This window comes from Chiloscyllium plagiosum, unplaced genomic scaffold (assembly GCF_037043375.1).
Source record: "Chiloscyllium plagiosum isolate Xiang-an unplaced genomic scaffold, Cpla_swu_hap1 HiC_scaffold_29, whole genome shotgun sequence".
In the NCBI taxonomy this organism is placed as follows: Eukaryota; Metazoa; Chordata; class Chondrichthyes; order Orectolobiformes; family Hemiscylliidae; genus Chiloscyllium; species Chiloscyllium plagiosum.
This window is the reverse complement of record NW_028270167.1, coordinates 1,665,124-1,685,095: the sequence shown is the minus strand read 5'-3', so window position 1 is coordinate 1,685,095 and position 19,972 is coordinate 1,665,124. Positions and strand designations below refer to the sequence as shown.

General features: G+C 42.7%; 1 protein-coding gene across 3 annotated transcripts in view; it reads right to left on the bottom strand.

The window, feature by feature from the left end:
- Nucleotides 1-19,972, bottom strand: part of usp2a (ubiquitin specific peptidase 2a) — a 127,842-nt gene that overhangs the window by 6,054 nt on the left and 101,816 nt on the right. For all 3 annotated transcript variants that reach the window (XM_043677740.2, XM_043677742.2, XM_043677743.2), the window contains 8 exons: nt 14,617-14,667; nt 11,705-11,828; nt 11,071-11,182; nt 10,765-10,875; nt 9,682-9,746; nt 9,423-9,526; nt 7,359-7,439; nt 2,139-2,217 (listed from right to left, as the gene is read on the bottom strand). In XM_043677740.2, coding sequence (XP_043533675.1) covers nt 2,139-2,217; nt 7,359-7,439; nt 9,423-9,526; nt 9,682-9,746; nt 10,765-10,875; nt 11,071-11,182; nt 11,705-11,828; nt 14,617-14,667 — 727 coding nt within the window. The remainder of the gene's footprint in view (nt 1-2,138; nt 2,218-7,358; nt 7,440-9,422; nt 9,527-9,681; nt 9,747-10,764; nt 10,876-11,070; nt 11,183-11,704; nt 11,829-14,616; nt 14,668-19,972) is intronic.

The window sequence follows — 19,972 nt, the reverse complement described above, 5'->3', positions numbered from 1 at the left end:
TACTAGCCTCCACCACTTCCTCTGGCAGCTTATTCCACACATACATCACCCTTTATGTGAAAAAGTTGCCCCTTTAGATCCCTTTTATATATCTTTCCCCTCTCACCCTAAACCTATGCCCTCTAGTTCTGGACTCCCTGGCCCCAGGGAAAAGACTTTGTCTATTCATCCTATCCATGCCCCTCATAATTTTGTAAACCTCTAAGGTCACCCCTCAGTCTCCAACGCTCCAGGGAAAACAGCCCCAACCTGTTCAGCCTCTCCCTATAGCTCAAATCTTCCAACCCTGGCAACATCCTTGTAAATCTTTTTTGAACCCTTTCAAGTTTCACAACATCTTTCCGATAGGAAGGAGACCAGAATTGCACACAATATTCCAACAGTGGCCTAACCAATGTCCTGTACAGCCCCAACATGACCTCCCAACTCCTGTACTCAATACTCTGACCAATAAAGGAAAGCATACCAAACGCCTTCTTCACTATCCTATCTACCCGCGACACCACTTTCAAGGAGCTATGAACCTGCACTCCAAGGTCTCTGTTCAGCAACACTCCCCAGGACCTTACCATTAAGTGTATAAGTCCTGATTTCCAACTTTCCACCTCACATTTATCCAAATTAAACTCCATCAGCTACTCCTCAGCCCATTGGCCCATCTGGTCTAGATCCCGTTGTAATCGGAGGTAACCTTCTTTGCTGTCCACTACACCTCCAATTTTGGGGTCATCTGCAAACTTACTAACTATACCTCCTATGTTCACATCTAAGTTATTTACATAATGACAAAGTATTTCATATTTTTCCATATTATACTCTATTTGCCCACAACCAACGAATTATCCTTTTGCAGCTTCATGACCTCTTCACTATTTGCTTTCCTATATATCTTTGAGTCATCAACAAAATTTGGCAACCATACTTTCTGTCCCTTCATCCAAATAATTTAAAACCATGAATAGCTGAGGCCTCTGTGGTACACTGCTTGTTATTGTGCCAACTAGCAGTTATTCCTGCTCTCTGCATCCTATTACTGAGCCAGCCTTCTATTCATGAGATTAAGATTCTTCCAGCTTACTGTCACGCAGACTCTACATTCCTTCCACTAATTGTTTTGTTGTACAGGACTTAATTGTTCACCATGCAAACTTAATGTTGAAACTGAGCACAAAGCCACCCACTGGCATAATGGCTACATTGATCAGAAGTGTTTTTTTTTTAAAACTTCTGTTGCACAAATTCATGGAAGTGGTGATACTTGCTCATGTAAAATGCTCTGTTGACCTCAAATTACCCTACAAGGGTTGGGGGATCTTAAACTATTTAGCAATATGTGTTGCTAGCTATTTTGTGCTATTATTTTGCAGTAGCAACATGAATAGTGTTTGCCATTAACAGGATACTGTCAAGCCAAATAAGACATTCTATTATCACACAAATGAGCAATGTGGTTTATGCAGTTGTGTGCTTTTGTGATGCCAGGTATATCGGTGATACATCTCAGAAAATGGCACATGTCAAATGGCACAGCCCTTCAACCATTTGCAACAAGCAACAATGGTACCGACTGACCCCAACTAGCTCAAACTTTGCAGTATCCCAAACTAGATGTAATTCTTCAATTGAAGAACATTTGCTAGATAATCATGAAGTAAAGAATTAGACTTGCAATCTAGGATTGTCAGTCGATTTGCAATGTGGCACACTTGTCAGTACTGGAAAATACATAATACATAAGATCCTGTTCTTTGAAGAAAGAACATAAACACACTGCACCGGTTTCTACTCAATTGCTGGTTCATTTCTCAGGACACAGCCTTGACCAGAGTCAGTCAACCTGCCTGGTTTAAAATTTAAACAAAGCTCGGCTATTGGCTGTCAATTAACATTGATGATGCATTCTCAATGCTAATGCTGTTACCAAAGTCCACTTGCCAAATAAGCAGCATGCCTTTCAACAGTGCAAGTGTTGGCTTCCCCATTGAATGGATGTTGTTGTGAAATGTTCTGGTGAGTGCATGATAAAAAGCTTTGACAACATGAATAATTTTCCAACAATTCCCTCAATTCCACAATATACATACTAAACAAACACCAAGGTCGTGATTCGAGGTTTCTCAGAGAGCACAGAAGGATACGAAGCACAAGGATCTTTGGGAATTTCTGGATTGTAAATTTCTTGGTACATTTTCTTCGTGTTTTACATCTGTAGCAGGTCTGGAAGACAGAATGAACAGTTACAGGTAAAAAAATCTAAAGCCCACACCACAGAAACTCAGCACAATTCAGGAAGTTCTTGCCAAATGGAAATCTATGCTGAAATAAAAGGAGGAACCACATGTTGGGTGTAGACAGCAGAGATCAAGTGAATCCCGGAGAAGAGTTCAAGGACAGTAGGAGGATATACTTGACAGGAATAATCAGGAGGGCAAAAAAAAGGGACATGGGATAGCTTTCGCAAACAGGGTTAAAGAGAATCCAAAGGGATTCTATAACTACATTAAAGGACAAAAGGGTAACTAGGGAGAGAATTGGGCCCCTTAAAACAAAAAAAAAAAATCAGCAAAGCCACCTATGTGTGGAACTGCAGAAGATAGGAGATACTAAATGTGTATTTTGCTTCAGTGTTTACCGTGGAAAATTTAGAACTTGGGGAATAAATAGCAACATCGTGAAAAATGTCCATTTTACAGAGGTGGTGGTACTGGATGTCTTGAAATGCATAAAGATGGATAAATCCCCAGGACCTGATCAGGTGTACCCTAGAACTCTGTGGGAAGCTAGGGAAGTGATTACTGGGCCCCTTGCTGAGATACTTGGATCATCAATAGTCATAGAAGACTAGAGGGGTGCCAGAAGACTGGCATTAACGTGGTGCCAGTGTTTAAAAAAGGTAGTAAGGAAAAGCCAGGGAACTATAGACCTGTGAGCCAGATATCGGTGGTGGGCAAGTTGTTGGAGGGAATCCTGAGGGACAGGATGTACATTTATTTGGAAAGGCAAGGACTGATTACACAGATCGTCAACATGGCTGTGGTGTGTGCAGGAAATTGTGTCTCACAAACTTGATTGAGTTTTCTGCAGTAGTAACAAAGAGGATTGATGAGGGCAGAGCAGTGGCTGTGATCTATAGGGACTTCAGTAAGGCGTTTGACAAGGTTCCTCCTGGTAGACTGGTTAGATCACAGAATACAGGGAACTAGCCATATGGATACAGAACTGGCTCGAAGGTGGGAAACAGACAATAGTACTGAAGGATTGCTTTTCGGACTAGGGGCCTGTGACCAGTGGTGTGCCACAAGGATCAGTGCTGGGTCCACTGCTTTTTGTCATTTATATAAATAATTTGGATGTGAACATAGGAGGTACAGTTAGCAAGTTTGCAGATGACACCAAAACTGGAGGTATAGTGCACAGCAAAGAAGGTTACCTCAGATTACAATGGGATCTTGATCAGATTGGCCAATGGGCTGAGGAGTGGCAGATGGAGTTTAATTTAGATAAATGTGAAATGCTGCATTTTGGGTAAGCAAATCAGAGCAGGACATTTACACTTAATGGTAAGGTCCTCGGGACTGTTGCTGAACAAAGAGACCTTGGAGTGTGGGTTCATAGCTCCTTGAAAGTGGAGTCGCTGGTAGATAGGATAGTGAAGATGGTGTTTGGTATGCTTTCTTTTATTGGTCAGAGTATTGAGTACAGGAGTTGGAGGGTCATATTGCATCTGTACAGGGTACTAATTAGGCTACTATTGGAATAGTCCACTCAGTTCTGGTCTCCTTCCTATTAGAAGGATGTTGTAAAACTTGAAAATGTTCAAAAAAGATTTACAAGGATGTTGCCAGGTTTGGAGGATTTGAGCTATAGGAAGAGGTTGATTAGGCTGGGGCTGTTTTCCCTGGAGTGGAGAGTGTGGTGCTAGAAAAGCACAGCAAGTTAGGTAGCATCTGAGGAGCAGGAGAATCGATGTTTCGGGCACTCTTGACTCTGATCTCCAGCATCTTACATCCTCGCTTTGTTTTCCCTGGGAATGGAGGCTGATGGATGACCTCAGAGGTTTATTAAAACATGAGGGGCATGGATGGGATAAATACGAAGGTCTTTTCCCTGTGGTGGGGGGAGTCCAAAACTAAACGGCATTGGTTTAGGCTGAGAGAGGAATGTTTTAAAAAGGGACTTAAGGGACAACTTTTATTTCCCCAGAGGGTGGTAAGTGTATGGAAAGAGCTGCCAGAGGAAGTGGTGGATGTTCGTACAATCTCAACGTTTAAAAGGAATTTGGTTGTGCATATGAATAGGAAGGGTTGAGAGATAGGAGCGAAATAATGGCAAATGGGGCTAGATCAGGTTAGGATATCTGGTCGGCATGGACGAGTTGGACCCAAGGGTCTATTTCCGTGCTGTACAGCTCTATGACTCTGTGGACCTTTGGTACAGGGAGAGAGCATTCAACCTTGTTCTGCTACTTAATTAGATAAATGGATGGTGTTTCAGCTCCACATCCCTTGACCAGAGTCTTGAAATACCTCAAGTAGCTTTGTGGGGGTGGGGGAAGGTTTAAATTTCTGTATGCAGCAATCCCTTTTATATATATCCCCAGCTCAAAATGTTAAAATCATCCTTAAAATTGCCATTGAAGAGGAAATGCTTTTCTCAAACAACACTAACGTTTTAAACATCTCAATTAGATCATTCTTTAAAATCTTCTCAACAATTAAGCACAAGCTTATACTATGGAATCCGTCTTCATAATTTACCCTTCTAAACCTGGGATCACTAAATTATTAGCTTTCTCAATAGCAATTCAGTTAAGGGCTTGTCAGAAACAACAGACTGGGAAAAGAGTCAAATTAGTCAGAAAGCTGTGCTCTGATAGGCATGTAGTGAGGCACCCATCAGAGCAAAAAAAATTTAGAAAAAAAAAACAAAAAAAAATCTATCCTACAGAGGGAAAAAGTGAAATAAGGGTCCATGGACGTGCAGCACACATTGAACAGAACATGCAAGATGCAAGAAGGGAAAACATTTCAAGGAGTTTACTGTTGATTAAACTCATTCACAGATTTACTTTTACATTTTGTTCTTGGAATGTGGGCAAAGCCCGTTTTTATTGTCAATCCCAAGTTGACCTCCAGAAGGTAACTAACTGTTTTCTTGAACAGCTGCAGTCGACATGGTCCAGCTAACTCGGTGTTTGCAGAGAGAGGTTTCAGAACTTGGAGACAAAATTACACGTGATACTGCTGGGTGACATCAAAGTTACCTTTTGTCAAAGACAGCTGGCATGTTCCAAAGCAAGTTTGAACACTAATCCTGGTTTCTGTTGGTCATCCACATACCAAGCCCTGTAACATTCTTAGGCAACTAAAAGATTGTTGGTTGTTTTTAAAGTGAATAGTGTTAATCCGATTAATCATGTAACTTGTGCTTTGATCTCTTATTTTTCCTGGGATTGAGCGATTGAATTCTTTTTTAAAAATAAGGAAACAAAGCAGGCTTAAATTTAATCTTCAAAAAAAAACCTTCCATTCAGTGACTAAAGCTTTCACCTTGCCAAATTTCAAGGGATTTACTGTACAGGGTGCACATTCTGGATTTCTTGTTTCAGCCATCAAGATATTCAGCAGAATTTATTTGCAACTTTATTCTACAGGCTACAAATGTTGAGACTTTCCACGAGGGAATCATTCTGATCACCTTGAATAGAACAGAATCCCTCCAGTGTGGGAGCAGGCTATTCTGCCCATTGAAACCACACTGACCTTCCAAACAGCATCCCATCCAGATCCATATCCCATCTCTATTTTCTATGTCCAATCCACTGAACCTGCACATCTTTGGACAGGGCTGACCACTAGGTCACCGTGCTTTTTTTTCAAAGCAGTGGCTTGTAGGAGGTTGTATGTTCAGTATTCAGTGAGTTTAGCTTTCAGATCAATCCTATTTCTTAAGGCTGAAGACAAGGCAAATGACAAAGCTGATGTATTAACATCTATCTTCAACCATCAGTGCCAAATGGACGATCCATCCCAACCCCTTCCAGTGGCCCCCCGCATCACAGGCATCAATCTTCAGCCCAACTGGATTCACTCCACGTGATAAAGGAACAGCTCAAGATACTGGATACAAACAAAGTCATGGGCCTGGATAATATTCCAATAATTGTACTGAAAAACTGTGCTCCAGAATTAACTATGACCCCAGCCCCAAGCTGTTCCAGTACAGTTACAACACTGGCACCATGGAAAAAAATTGTCCAGCGCATGAAAAGCAGGACAAATCCATCCCAGCTCATTACCACCCTGCCAGTCTCCTACCTCTCAGGAGCAAAGCAAATGAAATTGAGACAGTGCTATCAAGTGGCATTGGCTTAGCAATAACCTGCTCACTGATGCTCAGTTCCGGTTCTAACAGGGCCACTCAGCTCATGATTTCATTACAGCCTTAGTCCAAAAGATTCGAACCACAGAGGGACACAGCCCTTGACATCAAAGCTCTGTTTGAGTGCGTGGGGCATCAAAGGCCCAAGCAGGACATAGGTCAATGGGTATCAGGGAAAAGCTCTCATGGTTGGAGACATACCTAGCACAGAGAAAGACGATTGTGATAGATGATTAACCTCCATCATGGTCACAGGACATCTCTGCTGGAGATCCCAAGGATAGTGTCCCAGGTCCAACCATAGGATTCATACAATGCGGAAACATGTCACTCAGCCCATTGAGTGCACACCAATCCCCTGAAGAGCATCTCACCAAGACTCATCCCCTCCATGTAACTGTTTCCCTGGCCAATCCACCTAGCCTATACATCCCTGAACACTATGGGCAATTTAGCATGGCCAACCCACTTAAGCTGCACATCTTTGGACTGTGGGAGGAAACCCATGTAGACACGGGGAGAGTGTGCAAACTCCACACAGACAGTCTGCCCGAGGCTGGAATCAAACCCGGGTCCCTGGCACTGAGGTAGCAGTGCTAACCACTAAGCCATCGTGCTACAGGGATCAGTGCTCAGGCCATAAATATTTACAATGTATTGGTGACTTGAATGAGGAAAGTGAATGTATTATAGCCAAGTTTACGAATGCTCCAACATAAAAGACACAGGTAGGGATGTTCACTGATAATTTCACAACATTCTGCACCATTCATGACTGAAGTAGCCTGTGTCCATATGCCAACTTCCAGGCTGGGATTGGCATGTGGCTTCGGACTTTTGCACCAGAATGAGGAAATTACCACAAAGAGAGACGCTGGTTTTTAAAACTGCCACCATGTGTATTATTAATAAGCATTTTCCACACAAGTATTGACAGATCTTTCAAGTGACCATCAAAACAGAAAACATCAACTTACTGGCTTTTCTTCGCCATCCAGAACATCCTCTTTTGTGAAGAGTCTTATACAATCCATTAGTGAAACTTCACCATAACCTTTCTGTAAAAGCAGTAATAGCTAGGAATTAATAAGCAACAAACATTTGAACTGTTGATAACAATAAGACATTGTTAAGACCATAAGAAATAGGAATGGAATAAGGCCATTCGGCCCATAGAGTCCACTCCGCCATTCAATCATGCCTGATGGGCATTTCAACGCCATTTACCCACACTCTCCCCGTATCCCTTAATAGGTCAAGAATTTCTCAACCTCTGCCTTGAAGACATTTAACATCCTGGCCTCCACTATACTCAGTGGCAATGAATTCCACAGGGCCACCACTCTGGCTGAAGAAAGGTCTCTGCATTTCCGTTTTAAATTGACCCCCTCTAATTCTAATTCTTGTTTTTGGAAACCAACTTATTTTTGAGATGGAGTTGGGTATGGAGGGATTTGGATCACACTGGCCTTTGCATCCAGATCCTTGCCCTTAATTTCAATTGATATACAAGGAACATGCGCAAAATATTTTTAGCTAAAAACAAAAAAAAAACTGGCAAAGCAGCAGAGCTTAAGGTACTGCAGCATGCTATTAAAAGAAATGTTGTGATGGCAACAGAAAAATCTAATTAGTCATAACACTATTATTCCCTTTCACACTGAAGGAATTGGCAGCTCTAAAACATTAAAGCAAGGCTAAAGCCGTTAAAACAGATCTGCAAGCTCCAAACAAGATTATTAAAAGCCAACAAAAGAATATATAATGAATGCTAGAAATCTGAAGTGGAAGAAAACAGTGCTGGAAATACTCAGCAAGCCTGGTATTAACTACTGAGAGAAATTAGAGCAAACATTTCAAATCAAGGTCCCTTCCAGGTCAAGAAAGAATCTGTTCTGAAGAAATAATGTCCTTTTTCTGAAACGTTCACTTTGTCTCTTTCCACAGGGGTTTGCTGGTAATAGGAGGCATTTCAGCACCCGCTCCCATGACACAAACTCCCAAATTAAAATTTCCTACAGCTGGAGTTCACTCCTATTTTTGTGTCATACCAGAGATGGTCAGCACAGTTTATATTAGATTTCAGAAATTATAACAAAAAGTTCAGGGCAAGTTTAAATCCCAACAGGTTCATTACAGAAATTCTAAATAAAAACCAGCCCCAATACAAGTGAATCTCAAATGTCATAGGTAACCAGCTGATTCGTTATAACTGAAAAAGGAACACTTGCTTCTGACCTGCTTTGGCTGATGTATGATTCCAGTCCAACACATTTTGGGAAAGAGGAGTTGGACAGAGGTTTGTCGGAGGTTGGTGGAGTGTATTTTCAGGATGGTCACCTGGAACTAGTGGTGTGCTTGGACCACAAATATTTACAATATTAAACAAGTTGAATGAGGAAAGTGAGTGCATAATAGCCGGGTTTACAAACGATACCAAAAATAGCTAGGAATGCAAGTATGAGGATCACACAAAGTCTGTAATGGGATATAGTTGGGTTAAACGAGCAGACAATAACTTGGCAAATGGATTATAATGTAGGGAAATGTGAGTCATGCACTTTGACAGGAAGAATAGAGGTGATGATCATTATTTAAACAGAGGAAGATTGCAGAAAGCTATATAGAAGAGAGATTTCAGAATCCTTGTTCATGAATCATAAAATGTCAGCATCCAAGTTTAACAGGTGAAATGGGCTATTAGACTTTATCTCAACTGGAATGGATTTGGAAGTAGGAAGACTTTGCTAAAACTGTACAAAGTACTAGTTAGACCACAGCTAGAATAATGAAGTGTTTTGGGCCCCCCCCCCATTTGTGGAGAACTGCACTGGCATTGGAGGTAGTCTAGAAAAGAATCAGGAGGCTGAGATGAGTTATGAAGCAGAGGTTGATTGAAATAGATTGGGCCTGTACTCATGGGAATTACAAGAATGAGAGGCACCTTATTGAAACATACAGAGGAGCTGGTGTTTACACTGTAGAAATACAGGAGTAAATCAAGATGGCTGCTGACATCAGCTGTAATTTTGGTAGCGCACCTTTGAAATGGGCAGTGACAAATCCCAGAAGGGGTCAAACACTGTGGAACAATAGCCACATTCACTGCAGGTCAGGGAACTTTTCAACTGGCCCACAAAATGATCTGAAAGGAAAGAGAGGAAAAAAAAAATCAGTTAGGTTGTAATTGATGTGGAAAAAATAGATTAGGTATACTCAATTTTCCCTGATATTGTAATTCTGATCTGCACAATTGCATGTGGCTGCGTTCATGTGAAAACCCAAGTGTATTGCGCTCACCTACAATCCAACTGTCCTCTCTCTCCAGGTATTTCTTCCACATTCTTCTCCCCTTTTCATTGTCCCTGGAAGTGGGGATGAAAATTTAAATCAAGCGCCAACACAAGACAACATAAAAATGATTTCAGCTTGTTGTGTAACAAAATACCACCCGCAATTGGAGATTTTCCTAATGCGTTAATTAATTGGAAATATTTGCCAATGCCAAACTTGAAAATGACTTTTTCATATTAAAAAGGAGCCACACAAAGTCAGTCAGGAACACTGACATATAGCAGAATGCGTGGGGGAAAGTCTGATCCAAGCAACACCTCTGTTCTACACAACAACAGAACCCTTCCAGACATTAGCTACAATAATCAGGGTTACAAAGGCAGAGGACTATCACACAGTCATTTCAGTTAGCAGTTTTTAAAAAAAAATTCACAAAGTTGATTCTAGAACATTGTTGGGCAATGATTGGACACAGGTTCAGCTAAACTATGGGGTACATTTGGAGCACCACTGTGGCTCAGTGGTTAGCACTGCTGCCTCAGCACCAGAGACTGGGTTCAATTCCAGTCTCTGGCCGCTGTGTGGAGTTTGCACATTCTCCCAGTGTCTGCGTGGGTTTGCTCCGGGTGCTCTGGTTTCCTCCCACAGTCCAAAGATGTGCAGTTCAGGTGAATTGGCCATGCGAAATTGTCCATAGTATTAGGTCCATTAGTCAGAAGGAAATATAAGGTAGGAGAATGGGTCTGGGTGGATTACTCTTCAGAGGGTCAGTGTGGACTTGTTGGCCTGAAGGGCCTGTTTCCACACTCTAGGGATTCGAATTCTAATTGTCTGAAGGAGAGTGGGAATAAGCTCATGTGAGCCATTAACACCAATGAATAATCGGTTCTTGTGATGTAAATTCTAAGAAAGTTGAAACGCAGGGAAATAAAAAGGTCGCATCTCTCAGAGTCAGAATCAGAGTCAAAAAGTAAGATTGTAAACTTGAAACCTGCATTGAATGAAAACACTGCTCAAACCAAACTGCTTGAAGCAACGTGCACACCAGCAGCTCTGACTGATAAACACTGGCAGATTGTTTACACTTACGGAAGATGGTCCAAGTCCTCCACGATAGCCTTGGAACGCACTGACACTCTGTTCACTTCGTTATGAAGCCCATCCAGCAAGAAACGCAAAAACTCCTGGGCATCCTGTTGACTAAGTGAGCAATAAAATTTCAAAAGGTCAGATAATGACTAACCAATAATCCTACATTTACACAGCTTTCACCATCACCCAAGACCGTCAATACAAGGGATTGAATAAGTCCTGGGGTGGGGTCTGCTGGTGCCAGGAACCATACCAACAGGTTTCAGTCTCAAAATTATTACTGATATTTTGGACAGGACTTACTTGTATCCGACAAATCGTGGAGCGTATTTTTGAATTTGTGTTTTGAACTCTGAAGGACTGATGGGATCATGGCTGGAGGATGTCCACATGGCCTGGAGAAGGTTTGCAAATTCTACAGGAGCAAAAATTGACAAATGAACTTTAGTGGTCTTGGTCAATGCAGGTTGAACAACATGTTATTTTCACTATCATAAAGTCATTCAGCACATTATTAATTACACTGCCTTGGTAACTAACTCCTGTTGTAGTGGTTAGTTGACAGAGGTTAAAAGGTTGATCAGACATACACTTTTCTAGCCAGATACTTGTTCTGTATCCACACACAAGCCTAGAGTTCTTAATATATCATCCGTTCCCAACTTCCATTTGGTCTCAAGACATTCCTGCCAGACCCTACTAGATAATGGTAAAACATTAGTGCCATTTTATAATAACAGTATTCCAGATGATGTAAACATGGTGATATATTGGAGAGATCACACAAAAGCTAAGAATATTTTATTGTCTTTGGTAGAGGGTTGGGGGCGGCAGTGATGGTGGTGGGATGGGGGATACGGGGATGGAAGCACTGGATTCACTGTTAGAGACCGAATGACCTGGCCATAGTTCTTGATCAATAGCTATGAGCACTGACCCTCCATGAGTGCGGTGTTGGTGCGGCCCCGGTTGTTCAGATCTCGCCAATATGTGTTCTGAATACAATAATCTCTCAGCTCCCAGGTGTTACTCAAACACTGCAGAATGGAGTTCATGAAACACTACAGCAACAACAAAAAAGAGAGAAACAGGAATGTTAATGACCACACTTCAGGCAAACGAGACAAGGAGAGCAGATGAAATTCAGAAACTGGTAGGAATGCAAGTAACCGGAGACCAGCGCTTATGTGCAGCAGAATTTGGAGGCTCCTGACTATTTAACAAAGCAACAAGCCTGTAGCTGTCAAAACTACCATAGTCAGCGTGGTTTTCACTCTTAAAGACAGATTAACAAATCTAAAAACAAAAGCCAAACTGGCTCTTTCAAACAGCAGTGTTTATGGTCTGCAGTTGACTTGATTTATTGTTGGTAAAAACAATGACTGCAGATGCTGGAAACCAGATTCTGGATTAGTGGTGCTGGAAGAGCACAGCAGTTCAGGCAGCGTCCGAGGGGCAGTAAAATCGACGTTTCGGGCAAAAGCCCTTCATCAGGAAGGAATAAAGGCAGAGAGCCTGAAGCGTGGAGAGATAAGCTAAAGGAGGGTGGGGATGGGGAGAAAGTAGCATAGAGTACAATGGGTGAGTGGGGGAGGGGATGACGGTGATAGGTCAGGGAGGAGAGGGTGGAGTGGATAGGTGGAAAAGGAGATAGGCAGGTAGGACAAGTCCAGACAAGTCATGGGGACAGTGCCGAGCTGGAAGTTTGAAACTAGGGTGGGGGGGGGGGGAAAGGAGGGGAAATGAGGAAACTGTTGAAGTCCACCTTGATACCCTGGGGTTGAAGTGTTCTGAGGCAGAAGATGAGGCGTTCTTCCTCCAGGCGTCTGGTGGTGAGGGAGCGGCGGTGTAGGAGGCCCAGGGCCTGCATGTCCTCGGCAGAGTGGGAGGGGGAGTTGAAATGTTGGGCCACGGGGCAGTGTGGTTGATTGGTACGGGTGTCCCGGAGATGTTCCCTAAAGCGCTCTGCTAGGAGGTGTCCATTCTCCCCAGTGTAGAGGAGACCTCATCGGGAGCAATGGATACAATAAATGATAGTAGTGGATGTGCAGGTAAAACTTTGATGGATGTGGAAGGCTCCTTTAGGGCCTTGAATGGAGGTGAGGGAGGTGGTGTGGGTGCAGGTTTTGCAATTCCTGCGGTGGCAGGGGAAGGTGCCAGGATGGGAGGGTGGGTTGTAGGGGGGGTGTGGACCTGACCAGGTAGTCACGGAGGGAAGGCAGAAAGGGGTGGGGAGGGAAATATATCCCTGGTGGTGGGGTCTGTTTGGAGGTGGCGGAAATGTTGGCGGATGATTTGGTTTATGCGAAGGTTGGTAAGGTGGAAGGTGAGCACCAGGGGCATTCTGTCCTTGTTACGGTTGGAGGGTGGGGTCTGAGGGCGGAGGTGCGGAATGTGGACGAGATGTGTTGAAGGGCATCTTTAACCACGTGGGAAGGGAAATTGCGGTCTCTAAAGAAGGAGGCCATCTGGTGTGTTCTATGGTGGAACTGGTCCTCCTGAGAGCAGATACGGCGGAGGCGGAGGAATTGGGAATACGGGATGGCATTTTTGCAAGAGGTAGAGTGGGAAGAGGTGTAATCCAGGTAGCTGTGGGAGTCGGTGGGTTTGTAAAAAATGTCAGTGTCAAGTCGATCGTCATTAATGGAGATGATTTATTGTCGTCATGTACCAAAATACAGTGAACAAGTGTTGTTCTGCAAACTCTACAGGCAGAGTGCTGCTGAATTAAGGAGGCAGAACATTACTGCTGGAATAAATTCCAGGGCTTAGGAACATGTGCCCCTCTCTCACATTATCCTGTTGTTGTGCCTTCTCTCGATTCCCCATCTCCTATCCTTTGGAATCAGCCTGGTGACTTGGCTAAAACAACTATCTGCTGAATCAGAAGATCCTAACGAATGGACAGAGCTCCAGCTGGGAATTCTGGACTCCTCGCACCCAAATTAATTCTGGGAGCTCAAAGTCATGGAACGAAGTTAAGGTTCCTTCAGGCAGAACCCGAGACAATATCAACTGTGCTGTGACTGACTTTTCTTCACTCTTTCTACAACTTCTAGCCCATCTGTCCCTGGGGACTTGCTTTGTTTAAACACAGATTAAAACGAACAGACCTTACAGCTCAGCTTGTTTATAAAACAAGTGTAAAGCCAGGTGTCGAATGGAGGTGTATGTTTGCAAATCCCATACCACTATTCCCACAACACAGGAACACCCATCAGCTGTTTAACCAACACAGTGTTTTGGGTTTGATTCACAAGCTCTCTTGTACTTTCACTGCCTCTATCAAAACAACAGCACTGATGAGAGAATACTTCAACTACACATCAATTTCTGATACAATGTGCTTCACTCCATTTCATAACCATAATAATAATTCTTAAATGCACAACCAGCAGATATATTTCCCAGCATCTACTTTATGTTAGCTTGGGAGCACAGCGTGGATCAATAACCAATTCTGTGTCCCAGAGGACCATGAGAGGGGGCAGGGGGACAGAAATCAACCAAAGCTCCTGTTTCTGATCACTTCAGTAACCCTGGCTGGAAAACAAGAGTATTTCAGTTCAGAACAAGATTATTTAGGTTGTGATGCTCTCATAGTGCAATATGTTCAACATGTTCTCTCTGTTCCCACTCTTGACTATTTTTTTGGGCGGGGGGTGGGGGGGGGGAAAGAAAAGAGGTGAGAAGGCAAATCGAGGTCAGACAAGCCCTACACCACTCTAAAGGGGCACAAAGCCCATTTAAACCATAATAAAATACTTGTAAGACTCATTCTTAACTAAATGCCTATTCATGAACATTATCTACAAGTTGAGATAAATAGTCTTTTGAAGAGAGACTCACAGTGTTGCCCAGATTTCGAAGGCCCACAAGACCCTGGCTGGTTTTAGAATTCTGAAAAAAACAAGAAAAAAAAATTAAACAAATGTTCTAAATATTGATATATAAATCATTTTCTAGAGTTGGTGTGGACTTTTGAATTAGTTGAAACTAAACCCTGAGGCACAGCTGGAGTAAATATGAGCAATGCTACTTAGCCCAGCTCCAAATCACACAGAGGAAACTTCAGGGAGCATACTTCGACATGGATCATGGAGAATTGCACCTACCCTCCCCACACACAAATCCAAAATCAGGAAGGCAATGAGCTTGTGGTATTGTTGCTGGACTGTTAATCCAGAGACTCAGGTAATGTTCTGGGGAGCCAGGTTTGAATTCTGCCAAGGCAGATGGTGGAATTGGAACGAAGAATCTAATGATGACCATTAATCCATTGTCAATTGTTGGAAAAACTCATCTGGTTCACTAATGTCCTTTAGGGAAGGAAACTGCCATCCTTACCTGGTCTGGCCTACATGGGATTCCAGACCCACAGCAATGAGGTTGACTCTTAATTGCCCCCTGGATGATTAGCGATGGGTAATCATTGCTGACCTAGCCAGTGACACTCATCTGTAAATGAATTATTTTTTAAAAAAGTAACAAGAATTTGATTCCTCATTGTCCAGTGCTCTGTCTGGAAAGGTACATCCAGGAGATTGAACATGGTCAGCAAGCAATCATTCCTCCTGTTCCTCATGTACTTACTTACACTGGATATAACTATCCAGCAACTCCACTGTTAAAAGAGATTTATTAGTAATGATCACAGCACTGAACAATGCCCCAAATTGCTTTTCAATTCGTTTCTGAAGCCCAAGCATTATTTTGCTAGTTTTTCCATACGTAGTTATTTTTCAGATGTTCCTAAGTTTCTCATGGTATTGCCAGAAGTTTGAAGAACTCTGCATTCATTCTGTGTTCTGTGGATAAAAAGATTCCACTGGAGACAGTAGATGGAGCCTTTACTTTATTGATATCACCCTAAAAAGAGACAGTGGCAGTGTCCCTGAGCCAAGAGACCTAGGATCAACTCCCACCTCGTGGAGAGGTATGGTATAAGACAGCTGTCCAGGCTGATTAAAAAAAATGTGCAAAAACACCTCCAACCATGCAGCACCCCCTCAGTACTGCACAGAGTGACAGGCTAAATTGTGCACTCAGGCCTCTGCAGTGATAATCAATCCATGATGAAACAAACTGGAGGAGAGAATGATCTATTTTTCCTACCACCAGGAAAAGGGAGGTGGTGACATAATAGTCATATCACTGAGCTAACTAACACCAGTTGAAATTGAAATTTGGAATTGAAAGTTAAATCAGTAATTGTGGCCACTACCAATTGTCATTAAAACTATAGGAGTTCCTAATGTCCTTTTGGGGTGGAAACCTGCTATCCTTAGCTGGAGAGTCCAGACCCGGAGCAACAGGACTCTTAATTGGATGGTCAAAGCAACATGAAGCTCTGTCACAGACACCAATATCGGCAGAAATGGATTTTTAAAATCCCAACAAAAGCCATCTATTTGAAGTGTCAACAACTCGTACAACCACACAACTGACTATAAATGGAGAATGCAGCCCAGTCCCAATCACTCCAAACCTGTTCCCAAGATTCCAAAGCACGAGGTTCCCAGTATTGGGAAATGCAGGAGCTACAGCACGTAATCCAGGAAACTGGATTCAGTGACCCAGGAACCAAAGACTGAGAAACTACTGAAACATCTCAGGAAGCAGCTCCCAGCAGGAGGCGATATTGCATCTGCTCACTTTAATTCCATTTATGATCTTCTGTTCAAAATGTAAGCACTATTACTGTTGTCTCATACTCCCCCAAATTGGAAATTTTAAACACACCTCTATAACCAGCCAAGTAAAACTCCACTGTTTCAATGAAATAAGCTCCAGAAATCCCAGGTTCAAAACAGGAATCTTCACATTGCGACCCTCTGTCCCCAAGCGTTCTAATCTCTCAATAGGCTACTACCACCTAATTGTTTGTGCGTCTTGGCATCTCACTCTGCAGCCATTCTTTCAAATAACAATCATTCACAGGCTGTAAACAAGCGGGCCATCATAGTTGAGCCAAATCTCTCTCCAGCCAGTATCTGCACACTTTCTGCAGCGGAGGCCACTGCAGGGAGATCAGGAGGGAAAAAAAAGCCCTGCCAGTGTATTCACTCTCGCTACCCTGGAGTGCTGCAACTAACTGTAACTGGGACAGCTTACACTGGTCCACACCTGCTTTAAACCCAATTTCAAACCCACAGTCCAAATTAGGCCATTCACATTCTTGCCTGAACTGTATTAAAAAACACAATGACTAAACCAGTCAAACCCAGGTTGTAAGAGAAAAAATAAAATCACTGAAAAAATTAAAAATTTGCATTTCTAGATATTTTTGTAGTTAAGTTGTTCTCGATGTTATTACACATCTTTGGAACAGTTCGGACTTGAGCCCAGGCCTCCTTGTAGCATTTATACCCATGTGCCACAAGAACCCCCCCCTCCCCCAGGTTTGCACTTCTATTGGGACCTTCATGACCTCAAGATGTCAGAAAGCATTTTATTGCCAACCGTGTACTTTTGAAGTCACTTTTATCATGTTGCAAATGCAGTCCATTTGTACAGCAAGATCCCATAAACAGAAAGGAGACCACATAGGCTGTCTTATTGTTACTGGTAGAGGATAAATATTGGCCAGGACTATCAGGATAACTCTTTCTCTTCTTGCAAGCTGTGACAGGATCTATTCCTGGCCCAGAGAGCACAAGTGTCTTTGGTTTAAATGGTTCATCTGAAAGAAAACCATGCCAACATTGCTGCATTCCCTCAGTACTACACTGGAATATCAGCCTCAAACTTTGTACCAAAGATCTTCACTTGAAGATGTGATTTTGATTCAGCCGAGTGCACTACTAAAAAAGCAACATTTTAAGCCTGCACTGCTCCAGCAGGCTCTCTCTGTCTGACATAGTTTATGATAATTCTGATTTTGAAAGCCTCACTATTTTGAATCCTATTACTGGGGACACTTCCTGGCATATTTCAGCAACTTGAAAGTAATATTCCGCAACACATCCTGACATCTCAGTGCTTTGTAAAAATGATGCAGAGGCAAAAGTATCTCTTCAGAAGTTACATTAGTGTTATGGAATTTATTGTTGAGTGAACACTTTTGGAGAGAGTTGACTTGAGCCATTGACAGTGAAGGGTCTTTTGCAATTAAAAAGCACTGGGCTCATCTTAACCCTGTTCCCAAATGAACATAAAACTGCACAGAACACTGGGTTATACAAAGATGTACAGATCAAGCTATAGCTCAGTGTCAATAGTTTGACCTGAAATGCAAGGTCATGGGTTCTAATCCCACTCCAGAAATGCAAACATGAAACCTAGACTGATGCTCTGACAGTCTGGGAGGGGTCTTTACTGTCAGAGCAGACCAACCTTTGCATGAGACATTAAATCAAAACCATGGATCTCACTACATTTTACATCCAATCCATTTGATCATCTACCTATCTTAAGTCTGTATGATTTCTTCAGTTGCATCCTCTCTCCCTTCAGGTTTGGTGTACCTGTCCACAGTTACACCAGTCAAGGTACTGCAGTGGTTTACTACTGCTTTCTGTAGTGGTTCACCAACATCCTCCCTGTTCTTAATGCCAACCATTAGCAAATGCTGGAAACGGTTGTAAGTTGATACTCAACCTTTTAAGCCACACTACAACATACCTTCCTCAACCATCAAGTCCTCTGGTAGATCTTGAACCAGGAACACCCAGCTTAGAGGCAAATACACTACACACAAGAGCTTCAAATTTAGTCTTATTAATCTTCAAATAAACCTTGCAGTAACCATTCTTTACTCACACCCACCGGTACTACAAACCCAACTTGTATCATGAATCAAAAATCAGACCAAGCACACCGTTAAACTTTCTGCAGCTTCTTGCATTTCATTAAGTTCTTATCCAAACTGGGACTATTCTGCAACCACCGCATTGTTGTATAAAGGGGAGTGACAATGAAAACCTGAGAGAAACATCAATTTTATTTCTCATTTAAAATGACACCTGAGAACACACATTGCAGTTTGAATCCCCATTTGCTCTCCATTCATTGCACCCTATCAACTAACATCCTTTAGTCCTTTAACATATGAGGAACGGCTGAGGATACTGGGAGTGTATTCGTTGGAGTTTAGAAGATTAAGGGGAGACTTAATAGAGACGTACAAAATAATACATGGCTTGGTAAAGGTGGATGCTAGGAAATTGTTTCCGTTAGACGAGGAGACTAGGACCCGTGGACACAGCCTTAGAATTAGAGGGGGTCATTTCAGAACAGAAATGCGGAGACATTTCTTCAGCCAGAGAGTGGTGGGCCTGTGGAATTCATTGCCACGGAGTGCAGTGGAGGCCGGGACGCTAAATGTCTTCAAGGCCGAGATTGATAGATTCTTGTTGTCTAGAGGAATTAAGGGCTACGGGGAGAACGCTGGTAAGTGGAGCTGAAATGCGCATCAGCCATGATTGAATGGCGGAGTGGACTCGATGGGCCGAATGGCCTTACTTCCACTCCTATGTCTTATGGTCTTTCTCACTCCAGTTTACATAACTTCCTCTTAGTGCACCAGTTATTCATCTCAGAGAGCCCCTTTGATAAGGAGTTCCACATTCTCTTCCACTTTCAAGAGGAAAAGTTTCTAGAAAAAAAAAGGTGCGTAGTACAATTCTTAGGAGGTCACTGACCTGAACCGTTTGGCAATGTCTGGAGAGACAATGAGCATTTCCAGCGTCTTTTCCTGGTGATATTTAACTGGTTTGCATAGATTGGGGTAATGACAGCCTGGGGAAATTAGACTGTATAGAAATAACCTAGAGGCAAAATCAGATAGAAATTTGAGGGAGTTGATGATTGAGGCAAATGAGCAGCCAGTCAGGTAATGTACAGACTCTGTCCAAAGTCACGAGTCCAGGCTGATCAACAACGTTTCACAGCAAGAATTGGGATTGGAAAATTGTCACGTGCACAGAAACAAAATTGCTGGGGCAGTCACTGGCTCATTTAAGGGCAATGGGGGAAGCGGGTGGAAGAGGAGTCACACCCAGAGTTTTGGATTGAAACAGGGTCTCAGTGACCAGATTTGTTCAGTCAAACTTAATCAGAGTCTTATACTAGAGGAGCTACTGCTTGCCTTTTTAAAAAAAGCCAATACCCATTCCTCTCTGCAAAGGCCAGATAACTGAGCAGGCGGAGGACAGAAATAGCCGCGTTCATGTAGAGTGCCATCCCGCTGAGAATAGCGACAAAC